The following is a 23,487-nucleotide window of genomic DNA, read 5'->3' as shown; positions in this document are numbered from 1 at the left end:
TAGACCAGTCTGGTTCATTTTGGAGCAAGCCGGGGGGATGTTGACCTCTGAATGACCTAAAAAAATAATCTTCAATATCTCATCATCATCATCATCAAACTTTATTGCAGACTCCAACGTCCAAATAGACATACCATCACATACAAAACATAAAACAAACATATAGTATAAAAAAGGCATAAATAAAATAACATTTTATATATATATATATATATATATATATATATATATATATATATATATATACGAGGTCTGTCCATAAAGTATAGGTCCTTTTTATTTTTTTCAATAACTATATGGATTTCATTCATATGTTTTTACGTCAGACATGCTTGAACCCTCGTGCGCATGCGTGAGTTTTTCCACGCCTGTCGGTGACGTCATTCGCCTGTGAGCACTCCTTGTGGGAGGAGTCGTCCAGCCCCTCGTCGGAATTCCTTTGTCTGAGAAGTTGCTGAGAGACTGGCGCTTTGTTTGATCAAAATTTTTTCTAAACCTGTGAGACACATCGAAGTGGACATGGTTCGAAAAATTAAGCTGGTTTTCAGTGAAAGTTTTAACGGCTGATGAGAGATTTTGAGGTGACACTGTCGCTTTAAGGACTTCCCACAGTGCGAGACGTCGCACAGCGCTCTCAGGCGGCGTCATCAGCCTGTTTCAAAATGAAAACCTCCACATTTCAGGCTCTATTGATCCAGGACGTCGTGAGAGAACAGAGAAGTTTCAGAAGAAGTCGGTTTCAGCATTTTATCCGGATATTCCACAATTTCTCATATACTCACTCCACTGAAAGCCATCAAAAGCCGCCTGGATTTTACAAATGGTTATCAACACGGAGGTGTTTTTCCTGTGCCGCCGCTCCGCGCACGTCTTTCATTAAAAAAATCTCCTTTAACAGTGGAATATCCGGATAAAATGCTGAAACCGACTTCTTCTGAAACTTCTCTGTTCTCTCACGATGTCCTGGATCAATAGAGCCTGAAATGTGGAGGTTTTCAGCTTGAAACAGGCTGATGACGCCGCCTGAGCGCGACGTCTCGCACCGTGGGAAGTCCTTAAAGTGACAGTGTCACCTCAAAATCTCTCATCAGCCGTTAAAATTTTCACTGAAAACCAGCTTAATTTTTCGAACCATGTCCACTTCGATGTGTCTCACAGGTTTAGAAAAAATTTTGATCAAACAAAGCGCCAGTCTCTCAGCAACTTCTCAGACAAAGGAATTCCAACGAGGGGCTGGACGACTCCTCCCACAAGGAGTACTCACAGGCGAATGACGTCACCGACAGGCGTGGAAAAACTCACGCATGCGCACGAGGGTTCATGCATGTCTGACGTAAAAACATATGAATGAAATCCATATAGTTTTTGAAAAAAAATAAAAAGGACCTATACTTTATGGACAGCCCTCGTATATATATATATATATATATATGTATATATATATATATATATATATGTATATATATATATATATATATATATAGACATACATAAAAAAGTGCTTGTGCAAATTCAATAAAAGGGATCTAATAAATAGAAGCAGTAAAAGATGCCATTAAAAAAAAAAAAAGTGCATACGCATTCTATAAAAGGCACAAATACCAGTATTTCCACATATGGGATTGGTATCTGACAGAACTGCACCTGGGATTGGTGAGATTATTATGAGATTATTCTGGGACCCCTGCAGTCTACATATAAACTTGTACATCAGTCTTCTTAGGGTAGCCTGGAAGGTGTTTAACCCTAAATCACAAAAAAGCTTGCTGGCACTGCTACCCCTGGGCTTCTTGAACAGGATTCTGAGACAGTCATTATACGCAACCTGAAGTTTGCGTAAACTCTCCTTCTTATACCTCACCCAGAGGGGGCCGTGTACATAGGGGTACAGTACGCTCTAAACAAGTTCACCTTCACTTCATCAGAGCGGTAGTGAAATTTTCTCACTAAGACATTGGCTTGGACGTACAGCATTCTTCTCTGTCTGAGCATGTCAGCATCATCCTCCATCATATCATTAACAGTGTGACCTAGATATTTTACATTGGTGCACACAGACAGGGTTTGACCAGACAAATAGAAACCTGGGAAGTTAAGATGTTGATCCTCCTTGGTCCTGTCATTATCATGCTTTTTTTGGTGTTCTACTTGATGTCAGACTTGACCCCATAGTCAGAACATATGTTGAGAAGCTGTTGGAACCCTGCACTACTGGGAGATATAATCAAAACCATAACAGCACAAATTAAAATTTTAACGTCACAAATCTGCACAAACGAAGCACTAACCACTCAGTGTGTTTGCTTGGATATTTTTATGTAGGTGGGGGTCAGCTTCACTTGTAACCTGCACTGACGCCACCACTCACACTGGTTACTTCTTCTTTACTCAATTTGACGAGCTGCACGTATTGTTGGCGAGTAGATTGTGCAACGTTCACAACCACTTCACGTTTATTGCACGACATTTATGCGTGAAAGATTTTCTGAACCTTTCAAAATTCTATTTTCACAATTGTACGCGCCAACGCCCCTCTTACGTTCAGTCTCGTACACCCATTAACGATGAGTTTACTCTGCTGCACGACAGTGTGTGCAAATGCATGCATCAAAGTCATGCAAGTGTTGGGGGCCTAAACAGAAGTCTCTGCCAAGAGGACTTTAACTGACTTCTACTCTTTATTGCATTGCAAATAAAATAATACAACATGAAAATATAGCTACTGTAATAATAAAATCATGAATAAGTAAACTTACTCAGCTGTCCTGACCAGGTGATAAAGAGTGGAGCACCACAGAATGGTCTGTCCTCTGGGCAGAAACCAGTGTTTGTGTTGTTACTGCTGCCGTTGTGTTGTGGAGCTTTACAAAGCGTTTCTGTGTTTGGGGGAGTTGTGTGAATTTGCAGCAGACATTATCAAATTAAACTGTTGCAGTTGCAGTTACTGTGGGTTATATTTGTCTGTGTTCTCAAGAACTTTTTTATATGCAAATACTGGTACCAATTGTTAAATGGATGCAGATTTTTCTGCTTTTGCTGGTGTTGTCTTAATTTGTTAGAATGGGTTGATTTAAAGTATTATTTTACTGAAGGATTTTCAGGGAGGGGTTGTGGGGGGTGGGTAGAATTAAAGCAGCACACAAGAAAAAAACCCTGGTTTGTAAAATTTTTCTATTCTTTTCTGTTTATAATTAATGCTTATTTTTAATTAATTTTATTTGAATATTTTGTGCTATTGTATGTGTGTTTGCATTCGATGTTAGTTGTTTTATTATTTTAATTTTTATTATGTAATTTAAAAAAATATTGGTATTTTGATGTCAAATTGGTATTGTAAAACACATTGAAATGTATTTATCCTCAAAGTGCTATATAAATAAAGTTATTGTTGTTGTTTTATTATCTCCCTTGTGACTTCCAGTGAACATAATCAGGTCACACAGGACTTTTCAGTAATCACTTTGGAATTTCTTGGAATGTTTCAGCCCACTCAAAATTCCTAAAGACATCCTGTGATCACGGGATTTTCTCTGCCCTCAGGTCTCACACAGCTGCTGATGTTCTCATGATTGCAGAGGCCAACAACCCTCTCCAGTATCCAACACAGGGCGTGGAGGTACGGCCACTGAAGACAATCATCATTCCAGGTATCAACAGGTTGACTGATTATTGTTATTATTATTTTGATCAGTTTAACTGACAGAACCACAATCATAATGAATCACCAAGTTATTACTCATAAAACTAACATATCAATTACCAAGACAGAGATGACCCATTCTTACTGTATGTTGACTGTTAGTCAAATACATACATTGCAATTCTTAGGCTTTTGGAAAAGCCTTGACATATCCCCTGATAAATGTGATGAGTGAATTGTAAGCAATGAGTGTATTAATTGTTGCAGGGATTAATGAGTCATTCTAATCCAAATACATTTTTTCCGCAAATCTGATTGGTTAATCGTGTGAGATTTCAGACCATAAAATATCACGTGGACGGTGGCAAAATATTAAAACCGTTTCACATTTGAGGTGTTACTCCGCCCCCGACCGCGTTGCTGCACAGGTGTCACTAATAGTGCAGTGGATAACTGAGAAAAAAAAAAAAAGCTTCAAATGGTGATGCAAGCACCAAATTTGGCAGACATACTCCTTAGAGATTGCTCTTTTAAAAATGCTGAGTGGCCACATGAACTTTCAATAGCCGGCCAAGTAGGGGTCAATTGAAGAATTACACAGGGGTCAAAATTAAAAGATGCTCCAATCATATTGAAAGGTACTCCATATTATTTGTCTGATCATAAAGATTCCAAAAAGGTATAGTTTGGACTATCTGTGAATGAATGTTCTGGAGTTATGGGGTAAAAACAGCAAGAATGGTGACAAAGGTCAATTTCAATTTGTACAGGGGTCAAAGGTTAAAGTTGCTCCAAGTTTGGTAAAAAGTGATGCGAATTATTAGTTGAGTGAATATGGTTTTAAAAAGGAATAGTTTGCATCATGTATCATGCTTAGTTATCATGTTACAGGGTAGCATATGTCACATGTCATAGAATCCAATGGATGCCAACATTGTTTAACGTTTACTTTGCAAACCAAGCACGCAACACAGTCAAAACTATTCCATTTATTAATCTTATTAGCTCAACCAGTAATTTGAGCCACGTTTTACCCAAATTGGAGCAACTTAACTTTTAATCCCTGTGCAAACTGAAATTGACCTTTCTCAGTGTTTTGCTGTTTTTACCCCATAACTCCATAACATTCATTCACAGATAGTCCAAACTATACCTTTTTGGAATCTTTATGATCAGACAAATAATATGGAATACCTTTCAATATGATTGGCGCATCTTTTAATTTTGACCCCTGTGTAATTCTTCAATTCACCTCACTTGGCCACCTAGTATTGTCTAAGGAGTACGTGTGCCAAATTTGGTGCTTGCATCACCATTTGAAGGATCCCTCAGTAAATATTCACTTATCTGCTGCACTATAATGGCGCTGTCAGCTGAGAGCGACAACAACTAGTGCTGGAACAACAGTGCCGAAATGCGTGGATTTAATGGATTTAACTGGATTGATTGATGGATTTACCATGGAGTTAACTCAATGCAGCTGACGAGATGGAGAAATCTGTGGGTCTGCTCACAGAATTTCCAATTTTGCATGAAGACACTGTTGTTATGGTAAGTTTTGACAAGCCAACCACACCTTTTCACAACGATTCGCAGACCGATTTACTTACAGAAAAATAAACCGTGCAAACAATGGAATTGGATTAGAATGGGAATAACTCCCTACGCGTCGCCGGTAAAACTCAATTTGCTATCATAAAATCCAGCATGAACGTCCGCAAATCATCAGACACAACACAGTTATTCCCTAAATCCCCTCTGGATTGTTAACCCAAATTTTGGCTAAATTTGATGCATCAGATCAATCAAAAAAGCAACTTTGCTTCACTTAATATACCTGTCAGCCACCTGCTGGACATGTCTGAAAATGTTGTAAGAAATAATGCTATTACACAATGATGGAAATTAGGAGCAGGTGTGGTTGAAATTACATGAGGTTGTTTTCCAGTTTGTTTCATTTCCAAAGCATACAGTTGTATGCAAAACTTTACCAGGGAACTTTAATTTCTTTTTTTGTGTGTTTTGGCTCACATCAGCAGCACAACGCAACTCTGAACACCTCGATGGTTGGATTATCACAGGTGATTTATTTTTGTCGTGGTTGATTCCAGCACACAGCAGCCGGGTGAGAGGATTTTAACCGTCCCAGCTACACGTCCACACTGCACTCCTGGACCGCTGTTGGAGGTGATATTCATGTTTATTAATGCTGTCACGGCCTGGCACAACAGTTCCACGTCATATGTCTTACAGAGTTATAAGGTGATCACATATTACAACGGTCAGATCCATTCAGCTTCGAGCCCGATGCGTGCAATGACATGTTAATGTGCACCACGGAGAGGCGGAGCTGCCCGTGTTATATACAGTTATGATGGAGACAATAATTCACATTATTTACCTCGCCTATGGGAAGGAACAGACAAATAGCTGTACTGTAAGGTCTACTGTGGATATAGCAGCCTGTGCAGATTTGCGGCAACGTGCGCGCAGTAGCGCACAGTGCTTTTGGTTGATAGCCGCTGTTCGCATTGACTGTACATGATAATTCATAATTATTATCATGATGAAGCGTGCCACATACATTTCAACAGTTCCTTTGCACTCTGGTGGGGGGGCATTATTATACGTGGCACGTGCAGGTCATACCGGCAGGCTTTGCCGTATCAGATCCATCTCGAGGTTCCCTCGTAATCATTTCGGATCCTGTTTTGCCACCATCAGAATATGTAAATTGTGGTTAGATGATCCTCAGATTGCACATGGACCGACCTCGGATAGGTTTCCCATCTCATCAGCGCCCAGAGGGTTTTGAACATGTGCATCACACTCGGGGCTGCCAGCCGATTTTGACCAACTGTGTGGACTCTTGCAGATGGCTGTCAGAACGTTTTGGAAGTGAAATCCGACACTTTTCCGATGCGCGCCACTTCATCATTCTGACACCACTCAAAGAAGCAGTTTTTCTGTCTTGAGGTTTTAGTCCTGATGGACCTCAGCTGTCTGCCAGAGGGGAGGGTAACAAAAAGTTTGTGTCCTGCGTGAGAGGGATTGGCCACAATCTGCATTTTTCCATCTGCTGGCAGACAACTGATTGTGGCTGCAGTAAACATGACTAAATTGTTCCTATGTGTTTTCAGGTTTAGCTTTACAAGACCACCCCAGAGAGAATTACTTGGTAAGTATTTGACAAAATGTATCTGTACCTCACTGTTCCCCTCCACTGAATCCTCTGGGCTTCCACTTGCTGTGTTTTCCATCAGATTAACATCACTGCCACGCTGGGGACGCTCAACGTGGCAGCAGAGGTGGAGGCCGTAAAAATCAAAGGTGATGGTGACATGCACATGACTCTGTCCAGCCGCCTCCTGCCGAACCTGAACCGACAGCTGCAGTTTGTCACCTACACCAACACCCTGTTCCACCCAAACACAGCAGACACAGGTGAGGCCCACGGAAATGTTTACCTCCTCAATGGTGGACTCTCAGAGCCTACGCTTCAACAGGTGCAAGTGCCACAATTTAATATGGAACTAATTTATGATTAAAACAAAAAAGTGGTGTATGATGAATAATAATAACTGTCAATTTGTGACTAACAATTGTTTAGTGGGGTACCATTCTGGGCGACAGCACAAGGATGCGAATATCTGCAAATAATGTAATAATAATCATAATAATAGTAATAATAATAATAATATACTGTTTTGGAGATGACACTGACAGAACATTGAACCTAATCTATCCTGACGTACCTGAATGTTCCAACAAATAAAGAATTATGTTTTTGTATAACAGACTGCACAGACGGTTGAGTTGAGATGCTTCCCAGTAAGGAATCTGACGTGGAGATCCACAATTGCGCCAACTTTTTTTCTTTCTTTCCTTGGCGGGGGGGGGGTCCTCTTGAGTAGAAGGAGGCACTGGTTCTACAGGTCGGCCCTTTGATACAGCCTCATTTAATTATACTCTTATTATGCAAATCAGCCATTCAGGGACTTCTAAAAGGAGAACTTTTGTTCCTAGCTGAGGACTAGTGTTCCTAGTTCAGCCAATCTTGTTAACTACAACATTAGTTAAACCTCTGTCCCACCGAATAATAAGCTATGAATAATGAGTCACGCATGGGTGTGTCAGTGATTATTTGAAGAATGATCCATGTTTTAAGCCGTCACATATCTGCTACTAAGGTGCCTCTATGTGCCTCTCTGTACCTCACATATGCCAGGTCAGCCTCTACTGAGCCACGACCGACCTATCATTTGAGCCCCGTCCAGCCTCGAATGGCTCGTGTTGCCGCATATGATCCATGTAACATGACGTTGGTGCACGTTTAGGTATGGGTTTAGTCCAAACCTCCAGCCCTCCTACACTTGGTCCCTTTAAAGTGTGGGTTTTCAATTCACAGCATCCATTCAAGATGTTATCACTTTTTTTAAACGCAGCCCAAAAAAGATGCTCTAGTACAGTCTGGCCGGTGTGCACATCCATGCACCAGGCTGCAGTTTACCTGTGTTCCAGAGTCATTAAATGCACCAGACTAGCTAGAACTGAACCACAGGTTCCTGGACAGTCATCTCAGCGCTTCCTCTCGCTGGCTTCCTTTCTGTCCGTGGCTTCGCTGGCATTATTTCTTCCATGGCTTTAAACACAGTCATTTTGACACCAGGATCTAACTTTTAACTTTGTGTTCATCCGTTATTGACTGCAAAATCACTCTTTTGCACACTCGCGTTCTGTGTAAATGCTCGTCTTGGGTGCCAGTCATGGCGTTAGTGTGCACACACAGCAGAGCTCATCTGATCCACTAAAACAAGATGCTAAATCTATCATAAACATACTTTTACAGCTGCTTATAAGAAGAAATGAACATGCAACTCTTTTACCAAGCTATTACAATAAAAACATTCCAAATACTTACCTTTTAATCTGTTCCAAATATGTTCTCCACCTCAGTCCACGAGACAGAGACAGGAAAAAAGCTCTAAATGTCCTCTGTGATTCCAGAAGCGATTAGAGGTGTTTTCAACATCCAAGCTCTGACAGAACATGATTAATCTGTTACAAAATAATTATTTTATATACAGCGTCCAGCGCACAAAGCAGGTGGGATTGTAGTTTGAGGGCTGAGCCTGTCTAATATAGCCTGTCTGGTCCTTGTAGTCAGAAAATGGACCTTTAACAGCCTTGTCCTCACTACAAACATGCCTCTAAAATCCTCATTTGTCCTCGTAGAACCTCGTACACAAACTGCCCCACGCTGTTGTTGCTAAATTTTCCCTCATTACCCCATGCTCGTAGCACGGGCTGAGGCGGAGGATTAGCAGCAATCTTCCATTCCAGCTTATTAATTCATCAAAAACCCAGACAGAGCTTTAATTCATTTGAAAGCTTGACTCTTAGTCTTGTCCATCCAAATTGGAAGTCCCAAAAACCAGTTTTATTTGTTATTATCTATCGTCCACCTGGTCGTTACTGTGAGTTTCTCTGTGAATTTTCAGACCTTTTGTCTGACTTAGTGCTTAGCTCAGATAAGATAATTATAGTGGGCGATTTTAACATCCACACAGATGCTGAGAATGACAGCCTCAACACTGCATTTAAGCTATTATTAGACTCAATTGGCTTTGCTCAAAATGTAAATGAGTCCACCCACCACTTTAACCATATCTTAGATCTTGTTCTGACTTATGGTATGGAAATTGAAGACTTAACAGTATTCCCTGAAAACTCCTGTCTGATCATTTCTTAATAACATTTACATTTACTCTGATGGACTACCCAGCAGTGGGGAATAAGTTTCATTACACTAGAAGTCTTTCAGAAAGCACTGTAACTAGGTTTAAGGATATGATTCCTTCTTTATGTTCTCTAATGCCATATACCAACACAGTGCAGAGTAGCTACCTAAACTCTGTAAGTGAGATAGAGTATCTCGTCAATAGTTTTACATCCTCATTGAAGACAACTTTGGATGCTGTAGCTCCTCTGAAAAAGAGAGCTTTAAATCAGAAGTGCCTGACTCCGTGGTATAACTCACAAACTCGCAGCTTAAAGCAGATAACCCGTACGTTGGAGTGGAAATGGCGTCTCACTAATTTAGAAGATCTTCACTTAGCCTGGAAAAAGAGTCTGTTGCTCTATAAAAAAGCCCTCCGTAAAGCTAGGACATCTTACTACTCATCACTAATTGAAGAAAATAAGAACAACCCCAGGTTTCTTTTCAGCACTGTAGCCAGGCTGACAAAGAGTCAGAGCTCTATTGAGCCGAGTATTCCTTTAACTTTAACTAGTAATGACTTCATGACTTTCTTTGCTAATAAAATTTTAACTATTAGAGAAAAAATTACTCATAACCATCCCAAAGATGTATCGTTATCTTTGGCTGCTTTCAGTGATGCCGGTATTTGGTTAGACTCTTTCTCTCCGATTGTTCTGTCTGAGTTATTTTCATTAGTTACTTAATCCAAACCATCAACATGTCTATTAGACCCCTTTCCTACCAGGCTGCTCAAGGAAGCCCTACCATTATTTAATGCTTCGATCTTAAATATGATCAATCTATCTTTATTAGTTGGCTATGTACCACAGGCTTTTAAGGTGGCAGTAATTAAACCATTACTTAAAAAGCCATCACTTGACCCAGCTATCTTAGCTAATTATAGGCCAATCTCCAACCTTCCTTTTCTCTCAAAAATTCTTGAAAGGGTAGTTGTAAAACAGCTAACTGATCATCTGCAGAGGAATGGTCTATTTGAAGAGTTTCAGTCAGGTTTTAGAATTCATCATAGTACAGAAACAGCATTAGTGAAGGTTACAAATGATCTTCTTATGGCCTCAGACAGTGGACTCATCTCTGTGCTTGTTCTGTTAGACCTCAGTGCTGCTTTTGATACTGTTGACCATAAAATTTTATTACAGAGATTAGAGCATGCCATAGGTATTAAAGGCACTGCGCTGCGGTGGTTTGAATCATATTTATCTAATAGATTACAATTTGGTCATGTAAATGGGGAATCTTCTTCACAGACTAAGGTTAATTATGGAGTTCCACAAGGTTCTGTGCTAGGACCAATTTTATTCACTTTATACATGCTTCCCTTAGGCAGTATTATTAGACGGCATTGCTTAAATTTTCATTGTTATGCAGATGATACCCAGCTTTATCTATCCATGAAGCCAGAGGACACACACCAATTAGCTAAACTGCAGGATTGTCTTACAGACATAAAGACATGGATGACCTCTAATTTCCTGCTTTTAAACTCAGATAAAACTGAAGTTATTGTACTTGGCCCCACAAATCGTAGAAGCACGGTGTCTAACCAGATCCTTACTCTGGATGGCATTACCCTGACCTCTAGTAATACTGTGAGAAATCTTGGAGTCATTTTTGATCAGGATATGTCATTCAGTGCGCATATTAAACAAATATGTAGGGCTGCTTTTTTGCATTTACGCAATATCTCTAAAATTAGAAAGGTCTTGTCTCAGAGTGATGCTGAAAAACTAATTCATGCATTTATTTCCTCTAGGCTGGACTATTGTAATTCATTATTATCAGGTTGTCCTAAAAGTTCCCTGAAAAGCCTTCAGTTAATTCAAAATGCTGCAGCTAGAGTACTAACAGGGACTAGAAGGAGAGAGCATATCTCACCCATATTGGCCTCTCTTCATTGGATTCCTGTTAATTCTAGAATAGAATTTAAAATTCTTCTTCTTACTTATAAGGTTTTGAATAATCAGGTCCCATCTTATCTTAGGGACCTCATAGTACCGTATCACCCCAATAGAGCGCTTCGCTCTCAGACTGCAGGCTTACTTGTAGTTCCTAGGGTTTGTAAGAGTAGAATGGGAGGCAGAGCCTTCAGCTTTCAGGCTCCTCTCCTGTGGAACCAGCTCCCAATTCAGATCAGGGAGACAGACACCCTCTCTACTTTTAAGATTAGGCTTAAAACTTTCCTTTTTGCTAAAGCTTATAGTTAGGGCTGGATCAGGTGACCCTGAACCATCCCTTAGTTATGCTGCTATAGACTTAGACTGCTGGGGGGTTCCCATGATGCACTGAGTGTTTCTTTCTCTTTTTGCTCTGTATGCACCACTCTGCATTTAATCATTAGTGATTGCTCTCTGCTCCCCTCCACAGCATGTCTTTTTCCTGGTTCTCTCCCTCAGCCCCAACCAGTCCCAGCAGAAGACTGCCCCTCCCTGAGCCTGGTTCTGCTGGAGGTTTCTTCCTGTTAAAAGGGAGTTTTTCCTTCCCACTGTCGCCAAGTGCTTGCTCACAGGGGGTCGTTTTGACCGTTGGGGTTTTTACGTATTTATTGTATGGCCTTGCCTTACAATATAAAGCGCCTTGGGGCAACTGTTTGTTGTGATTTGGCGCTATATAAATAAAATTGATTGATTGAATTGATTAAATTTTGAACGTCTTGAAATTAGCACCACGCTCAGAGATGAGCCTCGTTAGCCAAATATTCAACCTCTAAAGCCCAGGTTACACATAGACGGTTTTGTCCGCGGGTAGTACGTAGACCGAAGTTTGCAGTAGTTCTGGCTGTTTTCGCGGTGGAAAGGGGCGGAGCATTTCGCCGGCGTTTTGAGCGCCGTACTAGCCGCAAATACGCGGATAAAACGCCGCTAAATCTGCCGAATAAAGTGGAGTTTTGACGCCGTAGCATCCGGCATACATCAGGCAATGGGGGTTAATACTCAGTTCTATCCTTTACAATCGCAGGTTAAGACGCGCGTGAGAACGGCGGTGTTCTGCTGCCGCCGATAATGCCCTGTGTACCGCTGGATTTATCCAGGCAAATCCTGCGTTACTCCAGCAACTTTTGCTTATAGGCACCGCCCCCAGAGTATAATAAGCTGAAGCAGCTGTCAGTGCAGGGGGAGGGAGTGACAGGGAGCTCACCTCTCAGCCTTTTCTTTTCTCTCTTTTTCCCCTCCTCAACGTGTTGCTCGTTTCCACCACAGGGCTACCCCTGAACCAGACCTCTTGGTAATTCCTTGCCGCTGCCAATTTTATTTTAGGAGGTATACTGGAGCTTCTCTGCAAAAAATATCTGGAGCTGGCCGTGAATGAGAGACCTGCATGCAGCGCGCTAGCGTTTTTATACTGACCGCCGCCTATCGGCCGTTTGGAACACCGTTAACCGGGAGGTGGCGTTTAGAACAGCGTACTGTCCGCTAGCGCCGCCGTTTCGTCTGCCTCTGTCGCCAGTTAAAACGCCTTTGAGGATGCCGATGTGGGCTCTGTCGCCGTTTTACATGCCGTTGGTTAGGGATACAACGCTGGCCGCCAATTACGGCGGTGTAAACTGCGGCACTACAGGAAGGGGCGGGATGACACAGCGATTAAAAAGTATCAAACGCCGTTGTTTGCGTTGTCTCCGTCGTCAGGCCACTTCTCCAGGAGCGCTCCCGGAATTATTCGACATGTTGAATAATTTTTTCGACGATTCCCGGTGAAGCCGGAACCAAACCACGCCCCCGTGCGCTGGCATTAACTACGGCGTTTGATCCCTAAAGCGGCCCGGAGGGGGCAAAATCTCTGCCGGGACGCTTCTGGGAGAGTTTACCGTCTATGTGTAAACGGGTCTAAAGAGCCTCTCAGAGCCACTATTCTCCCACAATTGAATAACTGAACCCGTAACAAAAAAAACATGCTACATGGCTCATTATTCATCCTTTATTATTCAGTGGGACCAGGGCTTTACAGACTATAACAGAGTAAAATCTAGCTTATGCCAAAAGACATAGATATAATGCTGCGTTTACACATAAAGACGACAAGTCACGAATGCCACGAAGTACACATTCTTGGCCACTGATCACAAATGTGATGATTCGGGGCAGAGGCATCAGGTGTCCTCAGGAACTGCTGCAACCTGTTACCACACGTTACGATTAATGGCACGTGTTGCTGGAGAATTATCAGGAACCATTACGCACGGTCAAGAATAATGTTCCGCGTTGTTGCACGCTATTGCGCGTAACAGCGCATCGTTAAGTCCTGTCACGTTGTGAACGAGGTGAATTGTCTCCACACACACACCCATAATCATCTATCCGAATTCAGATCGCTCCAGTTTTTCAGAAGAACTTTGTGACTGCATGCGTAATTGCGCTCTGTGCCATGGAGTGGCGCAGAAAGGAGGAGGAGGAGGAGACGGACAGAGCCAGATGTGTGGCTTCATGCGGCTCTCATCTCGCACGTTTTCCTAAACATCAGGCGCATGCAGCAGGTGCAGCAGGAGCGCACTGAAGAGCTTCAGCAGGAACTGCAGATCGACACTTGGCTGACTTTGCGTCACTGTTCTTCTTCGGCATACTGCATCAAACTGAACGCTGTGGAGCCGCGTTTAGTTGTGTGCACGTGACAGAAAACTGATTCGTCGTGGCGCGCAGTGAAATGTGACGCCACGTTACAAGTCGTGTCAAAACTTTACAGTTTCCGTGTCACTTCATAATAACGCGTGACAGTTTGGGCTCCAAGAACCATCACAGGAACCACTACGATCGTTGTCACATTCTATTAAGGATCACTACTCATCAAGACGGATCAATACGCTCAGTTGTGACCTCCACGACGTGAGACGAAATGAGGGTGGTGTGTGACATTCGTGGAAGATTTTTTTTGACAGGCAAAAACATGCTTCACGAATATCAACAATATCACGCACCAACACGCACTATTAAGAAACCTATTCAGATGCGTTAAGTCACGTTAAGAATGTCAGGAATGTGTCATGAATGATAGAAAAATGACATTCGTAACGCCTCTTGCTTATGTGTAAATGCACCTTAACATGCAACATACACATATTATTATGATACATTGATTTACATAGAATGTTATTTTCTGATACTTCAGTTGGTGGTGGCATGGTGGTTAGCACTGTTGCCTCATAACATGAAGGTTGTGGGATTGCTTCCCACCCTTTCTGTGTGGAGTTTGCATTTTCTCCCCATGTTTGCGTGGGTTCCCTCTGGGTGCTCCGGCTTCCTCCCACATCCAAAGACATGCAGGTTAGGTGGACTGGAAACTTTAAATTCACCGTAGGTGTGCGTGTGGGTGTGAATGTGTTTGTCCCTATGTGGCCCTGCGACAAACTGACGTCCTGTCTGGGGTGCCCCACCTCACCCAATATGACTGCTGGGATAGGCTTCAGCCCCCAGTAACCCTTAATTGGACTAAGCGATATAGAAAATGGATGGATGGACTTCAATTGGTCCAAACCAGCAGAACCCCAAACTGGAAATGTGTAAACTTTTATCCCATTGAAAATCTGTCATGGTCAATAAAACTGAAATATGTATTTGTTAAATATCAGAGGTGGGACAAGTCACCATCAAGTGACTCTCAAGTCATCAAACTGCAAGTCTCAAGTCATAATGACCACCAGTTGTTTGCAAGCTGACTTGAGAGTTGACTTGGGACTTGCAGATTGATGACTTGACAGTGACTTCGTCCTACCTCTCTCATTCATCTTCAGCCTCTTTTCCGGGTTCGGGTCGCGGGGGGCAACAGCTCCAGCGGGGGACCCCAGACTTCCCTCTCCCGTGCCACATTGACCACCTCTGACTGGGGGATCCGGAGGTGTTCCCAGGCCAGTATGGAGAAATAATCTCTCCACCTAGTCCTGGGTCTCTGTTAAGTAATATTGTAAAATAACCTTATAGGTATGTAAATGTTTGGCTTCAACTGTAGATGTGCACTATACATTGAAAAATCCTCAATGTTCATTTAACTTACACAGTGTTAAATTTAACACTATCCCACAGTTTATCAAATTTTCACCGGCTCTAAGTTAGTTACACTTTTGATGGTACAGTATTAAAATATTAACTCTTTAATAGTGTAAGCTTTACGACACTCATAGTGTTACTTTATAAGATATGAAAGTGCTATTTTCAACACTACAGAGAACATTTTAACACTTCGGGCTGGTTATGAGGTGAAAGTGTTGTCAACTGATGGACAGAGATAAAATGAGTCTTTCAGAGAGTTAAATTGTAGAGAGTGGAATCAACACTAATAAGATCCACTCTGACAAGCGTTGTTCAAAGTTTAATAAGGAAGATGTCACAATGACACTTAATAAAAAACAATAAATCAATTCTGAAATATTGACTGAGATTTTAACTCTCGTATTTCTCAATATAATTATCATCACAGGCATTATTACAAATGGGTCTTTTTCTTGTGCTTTCAGTGCAGTTAGAGACAGATGGACATCAAGCCACCTTCAGTATCAAGATCCGTCATGGAGTCACGCCCAAATTGTACAACACAGGATCTAAAGGAGGTACAAGGTTCTACTATTTTTTTTTAATACAGTTTCAATATTGATTTTTTTTTTTTTTTTTTTTTTTTTTTTTTACAAAACCTTCCCTGCTGTCTATGCAGATTACAACATCACTGCCCTAGTTACCATAGCCACCAAGACTTTCCTACGTTATGATAAACTTCAAGACCTTATCGACAGTGTCAGGAGATACTATCCTACTGTAACCATAGTGATCGCCGATGACAGTAAAAATCCCAAAACCATCTCTGGGCCTTACATTGAACACTACATAATGCCTTTTGGGAAGGTATGGACCCACAGAAAGCTTTGTAGAAATTCAAAGAAATAATGCAGGATTTGGCCTGTTTTTCATTCTCGCTCACTGTATCGTGGCATAGGGCTGGTTTGCCGGGCGCAACCTGGCTGTCTCCCAGGTGACCACGAAGTATGTTCTGTGGGTTGATGACGACTTCATTTTCACAGCGAACACCAAGCTGGAGAAGCTGGTGGATGTTCTAGAAAGGACCACTCTGGATCTGGTGAGAGACGGACCACTGTGATTGAGGCCATGTCTGTGTTTTGGACTTTGGACTGGTAGTGTAAGTGTGTGTGTGTGTGTTTGTGTTCAGGTGGGAGGTGCAGTGCGAGAGGCAACAGGGTATACTGCCACTTACAGGCAGACCATATCCATCGAGCCGGGGGAGGAGGACGGTGACTGTTTACACATGAGGAGAGGATTTCATCACATCATTCAGGGCTTCCCAAACTGCGTCGTCACTGACGGCGTCATTAACTTTTTTCTGGCTCGCACTGATAAAGTGCAGCAGGTCGGCTTTGACCCGCGTCTCACCAGAGTCGCTCACCTGGGTGAGTACAAAGTGGGATTAATAATTTTTTAAAACAACAAAATGTTAAAGCTTGTTACTCTATGTACACCACACGATGCAGGACGCGCGATTAACCTGAAACTTGGTCCAAAAAATTCCTGCATGAAAAATCATCTCGCACAGTGTAAAGCACGTTTTACAACATCATAAAACGTGTGCACATTCTCTCTACATGCAAAACATTTTGTGATGACACATCCAGGGCTCCGTAAAAATGCCTGATTTTACAAATAAAAAAATGAACACCAACACACGACAGACGTCACATTAATGTGTTGGTTTACATAATGAATGAATGAACCAATCAGTGTTTAGCAGAGGCACTTTTACCCAGAATCCTTTGCGATCTGTGTTTGTTACAAAACCTCAGAATTAGTGCATTATTCAACATTAAAACATGTATGCTATATTTTAACTTTGTACAAATGACAGAATTGACATTAATGGAGTTATTCTATTGGTATTAATGTTATTTATAAATCAAAACCATAAGTCAGCATGACTTTATTTTTCAAGACCTCCGCCTGACCGGAGCGTTGTAATTGATAGAGAGCTGGCTTTAGGGCTGCTCTCAGAGTGCCTCTGTGCTGGAAGCTGTGTAGTAAACAAGAGCTTTTAGCAGGGGTAGAATGTTCAAAGGCAAAAGTGTGGTCTCATTGTTTGGGTCTGTTGTTACTTTTAATATTAGAAGTTATTGTGGCATTAAAACTTAAATTCATTTTACTAGTAGTTGCAAATGTACCAGAGACAATATTAGAATTTATCGCTTATCTGTAACTTCCGATACATTTTTGGGTGGTTTGTTTTATCTTTATTGGAGATAACTTTTCAGTTATGATTATCTGTTATCGAAGTTAAATTTTTGGTTATCTGTGCCCACCACTGGTTGTAAGTGAGTCATTCTTTTGGGTTTGTTTTAATATAAATCGACTGATGTTTTTGACACACAACATTCGTCTCAGTCATTTTGTTTGCTTCACAGAATTTTTCATCGATGGCCTTGGATCTCTCCACGTAGGCTCTTGTGATGACGTGATCATCAATCATGCAACTAAAATCAAACTTCCCTGGGTCAGCCAGTCGGAGAGCGACAAGACTTATGCTAAGTTCCGCTACCCATCAGCCTCCTCTGATGCTACGCACACAAAGAATGGCCTCCTGTTCTTCAAGAACCGATTTCAGTGTTTGACTCACAATTAGTTCCTCTGCTCCTCCTGAGTTGCCAAAGAAGTTCTCCTCCACTGTTAGATAAGCTTTATGTTGGCATTTCCTGGACAACCCTGGCTTTGGTTTCCAGGATTCGCCTTTAAGAAAACTTCATCATGCCAATGGGGCAACTTTAATTAATTTATTCCACCCTCTGCAGGAAGCGTGAAAATCTTGGAAAGAGGGTAAATAGAGTTCAGGTGTTTCAACAAACATGTTGCTTTGTTTTACTAATGATTGACTCAAGCTGAGTGATATGTCCCCAAGTCATTGAGAAAACCCAACATGTAGCTGGAGTCATTTCTAAAGTAAGTCAAGGGTTGTGCATTCTCCTTCAACGTGCACATGAGATAATAGCCAGGAGGTGAAACCTCACTGTTCAACACCAAGAGGCTTTAGTCTCCGTCTTAGAGCATTCATCTTCCAAGCTCAAGGTTCTGATGTCAGGCCTGGTGCAAGACTGTGCAAGAAACCTTAAGCTTTTGTTTTTCTTCACCATACCCAGGATCCTTTTTTCATTTTAAGAGTGGCTTTGAGGAGAAGAAACATTGAGTCGTGTCCACCTGGAATCAGACCTGAAGTGGAAGCAGCCTTGTCACCCATCTGCTCTTTATCCCAGTCCAGCTGGACAAGCAAGAATCTAAGAACGTTCCCCTCCACGCACACTGACGGATGAAGCTCAACATGAGTACAATATTTTGTATGCTGCCTTTAAAAAAAAAAGTTAGACCAACCAAAATGCATGTAAATATTTCATAATGATAAAAGAAGGAAACCGATGTGAGCTGCACAGTTTGATGATCTTCATTGTAGAAAAGCATGAAAGGAAAACTGTAAATGGACCAGGTGAGATTTACTGACAGGCTATCCTTCACTCATACATCAGTTGAGGATGTTCTTTTATATCACAACCTATAGATGGCACTCTTGTTCTCTTCTCATTTGTGAATATTTCAGCAATGAGAGTGCAGAGATTTAACTGATTTTTTGCTGTTTGTTTGTTTGTTTTTTTACATTTTTCTTATGTGATATTTTGTCTGTTGTCTTTTCTTTGTAGTCTCTATTTTACATCAGCTCTGCAGACCAGGAACCTCATCTATAGACCCCGTGCAGCTCATGTCATTAGGTCATGTGACTGCTGTTTATGTATCATCTTTGGCACAGAAGGTTCCCGCTGGTTGTTCCCAGCAATATTCTTAACAACCTGACTGATTTCCCTCATGATAAATTGTTTTCAAGTTGTTTTTGTTTAACGCGCATCAGATAATGCAAGTAGAGCAAGAAAGTGGGTATATTTATTTTATTTATGTGCTGTATATGGTTCCTTAATGCTGCATTCACATGCTGACATTAGAAAAACAGTCAGAGCAGTTGTTATAGCAGAATTTTGCTGGATTAATGAAATGAAAAATTATTACACTCAATTGAAAGATGCAGCAGAATTATAATGGAAAAGCAAGAGTTGGCTGTGATTTTAAAAGGAATTGAGTTTTGTTTATTTTTTTCTTTGTCAGTTTCATTTCTGTGCACTGTCACACAACTCGCTAAAGCACTAAAACAATTACGTTATTACTGTACATCTTTGATCATTGTTAAGGACAAATGGACATCTTTTTTTTCCTTAGTACTGTTGCAAGCAGAAAAATGTGAACCTTTTTTTTATTTTTTAAGTCTAGACCGCACATACCATCATGGACATCCTTTGTCCTCTCATTGAAAACAATAGAATATCTGGTTTAATGTGCTCTACCCAACACGTGAATGCAGCATTGTCCTCAACATGTAGGTGTTGGGAAAGGCAGATTTGTGTTTTGTATTCTGGTTACAATAGGAGGCTGACATGTGCTGAGTGGAAAAAGTGTGGTCTGTTCTGTCAATCAGCATAAAGGCATTGTCATTGAAAGTCATGTGACTGTACAGGGTCTGTACGGTAACCCCACTGGTCGGGGGCAGAAATGCCTGCTTTAATTTGACTTGTTAGGAAACAGTTATGTAATCTGATCATGAAACATCTGTAATGCAAGATGGACAGATTATTAATTAGAAAGAGAAAATACAGGGTGACCCCAAAAAGTGCCACAAAATTCAGTTTTTGTTGTTGTTTTTTCAGACATCAAGATATATGTGAGGAATATCTTCTGATGTAGTTTGAGCCTGATGCAATGAGGACGCTGCTTACAATTGAGAGAAAAAAGGAAAGTGCTGGAATTTTATTTGAGACCAAGTCGATTGTGCAAACTCAACGACAATATCAGTCATTTTGTAGTTAGAAAAGCTCCAGACAGAAAGACAACATGGGGGATTGTAAATAAATTTCAAACTGATAGAACTGTTCACAATGTTAACAAATGGAGATGTGGCCAAACCAGAGGAGAGGTGCACATATTGAGCACATCTTGTGAATGCCAAAAAACTTGAGGTAAAATTAGAGATATCAGTATCCAAAAGTGTATAGATTTTCTATGGCTTCATTTTTGTGGCACTTTTTTGGGGGAACACCCTGTAAAACCAGTTGCTGTTATAGCTCTTTCTTGTCAATGGTTTGAAAACTATGGATCAGTCTGTGCAAATACAGTTTTCAGAATCCAGATTACATGAAAAGTAAACATGCAGGACATGCTCTGTTGTTTCAACTAAATCATTTTGGGTATTTCTTTCTGTTTAAATGAGTTTGGGGGTGTGCATCTGGAAGGACCTGAATGTTTTTAAGGCTCCCAAATACAGAATTATTGGAGCCACTGCTGTAACTCAAGATACACGTATCATATGAATATACGTATAACCGTTTTGTGTAACTGCAGACTTTTTTTTGGAAGAGTACTTCTTGGTCTTGCCCGCTTTACCCAGAAACCACTACTGTACCATGTTCATCAGCCTGATGAATTATTGTGACTTTTGCTGCATTTCAAATACCAACATTAAAAACTGTTTAATTTCCAACATGCCTGTTGTACTCTGATTCATGGATGATTTACAGTCAGAAGTGACAGAAGTGCAGATTTTCAGCTTTAAGGGACTTCACAAAAATATTGTGTTAACAATTATGGAATGCCAGTTATTTTTCTCTGGGTTCTTTATTTCCAGAGGCCATTAGAATCTGGACAAACAGGTATAATTCTGAACATAAGGATTTTTATTCATGAAGATCCTTTGCAGTCAATGACTGAATTCTGGTGTCCATGGACCAGTAAATCAATTTTATTTATATAACGCCAAATCACAACAAACAGTTGCCCCAAGGCGCTTTATATTGTAAGGCAAAGCCATACAATAATTACAGAAAAACCCCAACGGTCAAAGCGACCCCCTGTGAGCAAGCATTTGGCGACAGTGGGAAGGAAAAACTCCCTTTTAACAGGAAGAAACCTCCAGCAGAACCAGGCTCAGGGAGGGGCAGTCTTCTGCTGGGACTGGTTGGGGCTGAGGGGAGAGAATCAGGAAAAAGACATGCTGTGGAGGGGAGCAGAGATCAATCACTAATGATTAAATGCAGAGTGGTGCATACAGAGCAAAAAGAGAAAGAAACACTCAGTGCATCATGGGAACCCCCCAGCAGTCTAAGTCTATAGCAGCATAACTAAGGGATGGTTCAGGGTCACCTGATCCAGCCCTAACTATAAGCTTTGGCAAAAAGGAAAGTTTTAAGCCTAATCTTAAAAGTAGAGAGGGTGTCTGTCTCCCTGATCTGAATTGGGAGCTGGTTCCACAGGAGAGGAGCCTGAAAGCTGAAGGCTCTGCCTCCCATTCTACTCTTACAAACCCTAGGAACTACAAGTAAGCCTGCAGTCTGAGAGCGAAGCGCTCTATTGGGGTGATATGATACTATGAGGTCCCTAAGATAAGATGGGACCTGATTATTCAAAACCTTATAAGTAAGAATAAGAATTTTAAATTCTGTTCTAGAATTAACAGGAAGCCCATGAAGAGAGGCCAATATGGGTGAGATATGCTCTCTCCTAGTCCCTGTCAGTACTCTAGCTGCAGCATTTTGAATTAACTGAAGGCTTTTCAGGGATCTTTTAGGACAACCTGATAATAATGAATTACAATAGTCCAGCCTAGAGGAAATAAATGCATGAATTAGTTTTACTGAGTTTTCTCCCTGAAGCTGCTTTGTCAGGCCTATTAATGCAGCCTCCTTCACTTGTTGCTTGTTTGTGGGTCTTTCCGTCTTCATTAAGTGAAAATCATGCTCTGTTGGGTTGGTAGGTACAGTGTTGCCAAAATGCTTGTGTACCCTTGAGGTTTTACCCCTTTTGAATTTGGTAATATCAATTTAAAATAATAATTCAAGCTTCTTTGTATTAAAATTTCTTAAATGATGGCTTTTAAACTCACACTGAAAACTAATCTCAAATCCAATTACCTATGGCCGGGGGTGCCAAAAAGGGGAGACTAAGGAGAAGGATTTTAGGGGCCCAGAGAGGCCCCTAATACAATTATAATACCTACAAAATAATATGGGGGTGGATCAGTAAGCTTTCTTTTCATGGAGCCCAAAATCTCTGGTGGCACCCCTGCCTATGGCCTCTGGAAATGAGGTGGGGGGGGGCTGTGTATTTAGTAATTCCTAAATAGGTTGCATTATACAGTGAGGAAAATAAGTATTTGAACACCCTGCGATTTTGCAAGTTCTCCTACTTAGAAATCATGGAGGGGTCTGAAATTTTCATCTTAGGTGCATGTCCACTGTGAGAGACATAATCTAAAAAAAAAAAAAAAAAATCCGGAAATCACAATGCTGGTTGGTAGGGGGTCAAATACTTTTACAGCAGTAACATACAAATAAATTATTTAAAAAAAAATCATACATTGTGTTACTAACACAATACTAACAACTTTAATGTTTGATCCCTGTACAAACTGAAATTGACCTTTGTCACCATTTTTTGCTGTTTTTACCCCATAACGCCAGAATATTGCATCATAGATAGTACAAACTATACCTTTTTGGAATTGTTTTGATCAGACAAATAATGTGATATAGTTTAACATGATTGGAGCATTTTAAAATTTTGACCTCTGTCTAATTCTTCATTGACCCCCAGCTGGCTACAGCTACCACCCTATGATGGCTATCATACATTTTTGTGTAGGCCATGGTACACTGAGGCTGGATTCTAAGTGTCATTTGGTCACCATCAGTGGTACTAATCAGGTCAAAATTGATGACTGGCTCATAGACTATTAAAGGCATTTGTCAAAAACAACAAATGTTACCCGTGACAGATCTCAGAAGCCACCTGTGTAGATTTTGGACTTCATTGACCATAAGCTTAGATATCCAGGCAAATATTGTCTGTGCTCATGTAGTCTGTCAGTGATCTCTTCAAACAAAGTCATCTCAAGAAGACCTTAGGCAAGTTCAGATGTTCTATGTTTTGATTGTAACTGTGGTAATGATGAGACTTTGTATACACTAGGGGTGTAATAGATCATAAAACCTACAGTTCGGCTC

At 41.0% G+C, this 23,487-nt stretch overlaps 1 protein-coding gene across 2 annotated transcripts in view; it reads left to right on the top strand.

Moving 5' to 3' along the window:
* Nucleotides 1-18,150, top strand: part of b4galnt1b (beta-1,4-N-acetyl-galactosaminyl transferase 1b) — a 42,003-nt gene extending 23,853 nt beyond the window's left edge. For both annotated transcript variants that reach the window (XM_034166682.1, XM_034166681.1), the window contains exons 4-11: nucleotides 3,541-3,647; nucleotides 6,781-6,818; nucleotides 6,904-7,084; nucleotides 15,862-15,954; nucleotides 16,056-16,243; nucleotides 16,335-16,475; nucleotides 16,566-16,803; nucleotides 17,806-18,150. In XM_034166682.1, the coding sequence (XP_034022573.1) occupies nucleotides 3,541-3,647; nucleotides 6,781-6,818; nucleotides 6,904-7,084; nucleotides 15,862-15,954; nucleotides 16,056-16,243; nucleotides 16,335-16,475; nucleotides 16,566-16,803; nucleotides 17,806-18,023 (1,204 nt within the window). In that variant the 3' untranslated portion in view covers nucleotides 18,024-18,150. The remainder of the gene's footprint in view (nucleotides 1-3,540; nucleotides 3,648-6,780; nucleotides 6,819-6,903; nucleotides 7,085-15,861; nucleotides 15,955-16,055; nucleotides 16,244-16,334; nucleotides 16,476-16,565; nucleotides 16,804-17,805) is intronic.
* Nucleotides 18,151-23,487: the final 5,337 nt, after the last annotated feature.

This window comes from Thalassophryne amazonica, chromosome 3, assembly GCF_902500255.1.
Source record: "Thalassophryne amazonica chromosome 3, fThaAma1.1, whole genome shotgun sequence".
Taxonomy (NCBI): domain Eukaryota; kingdom Metazoa; phylum Chordata; class Actinopteri; order Batrachoidiformes; family Batrachoididae; genus Thalassophryne; species Thalassophryne amazonica.
The sequence above is the reverse complement of the archived record's forward strand: the minus strand, read 5'-3'. Positions and strand labels throughout refer to the sequence as shown.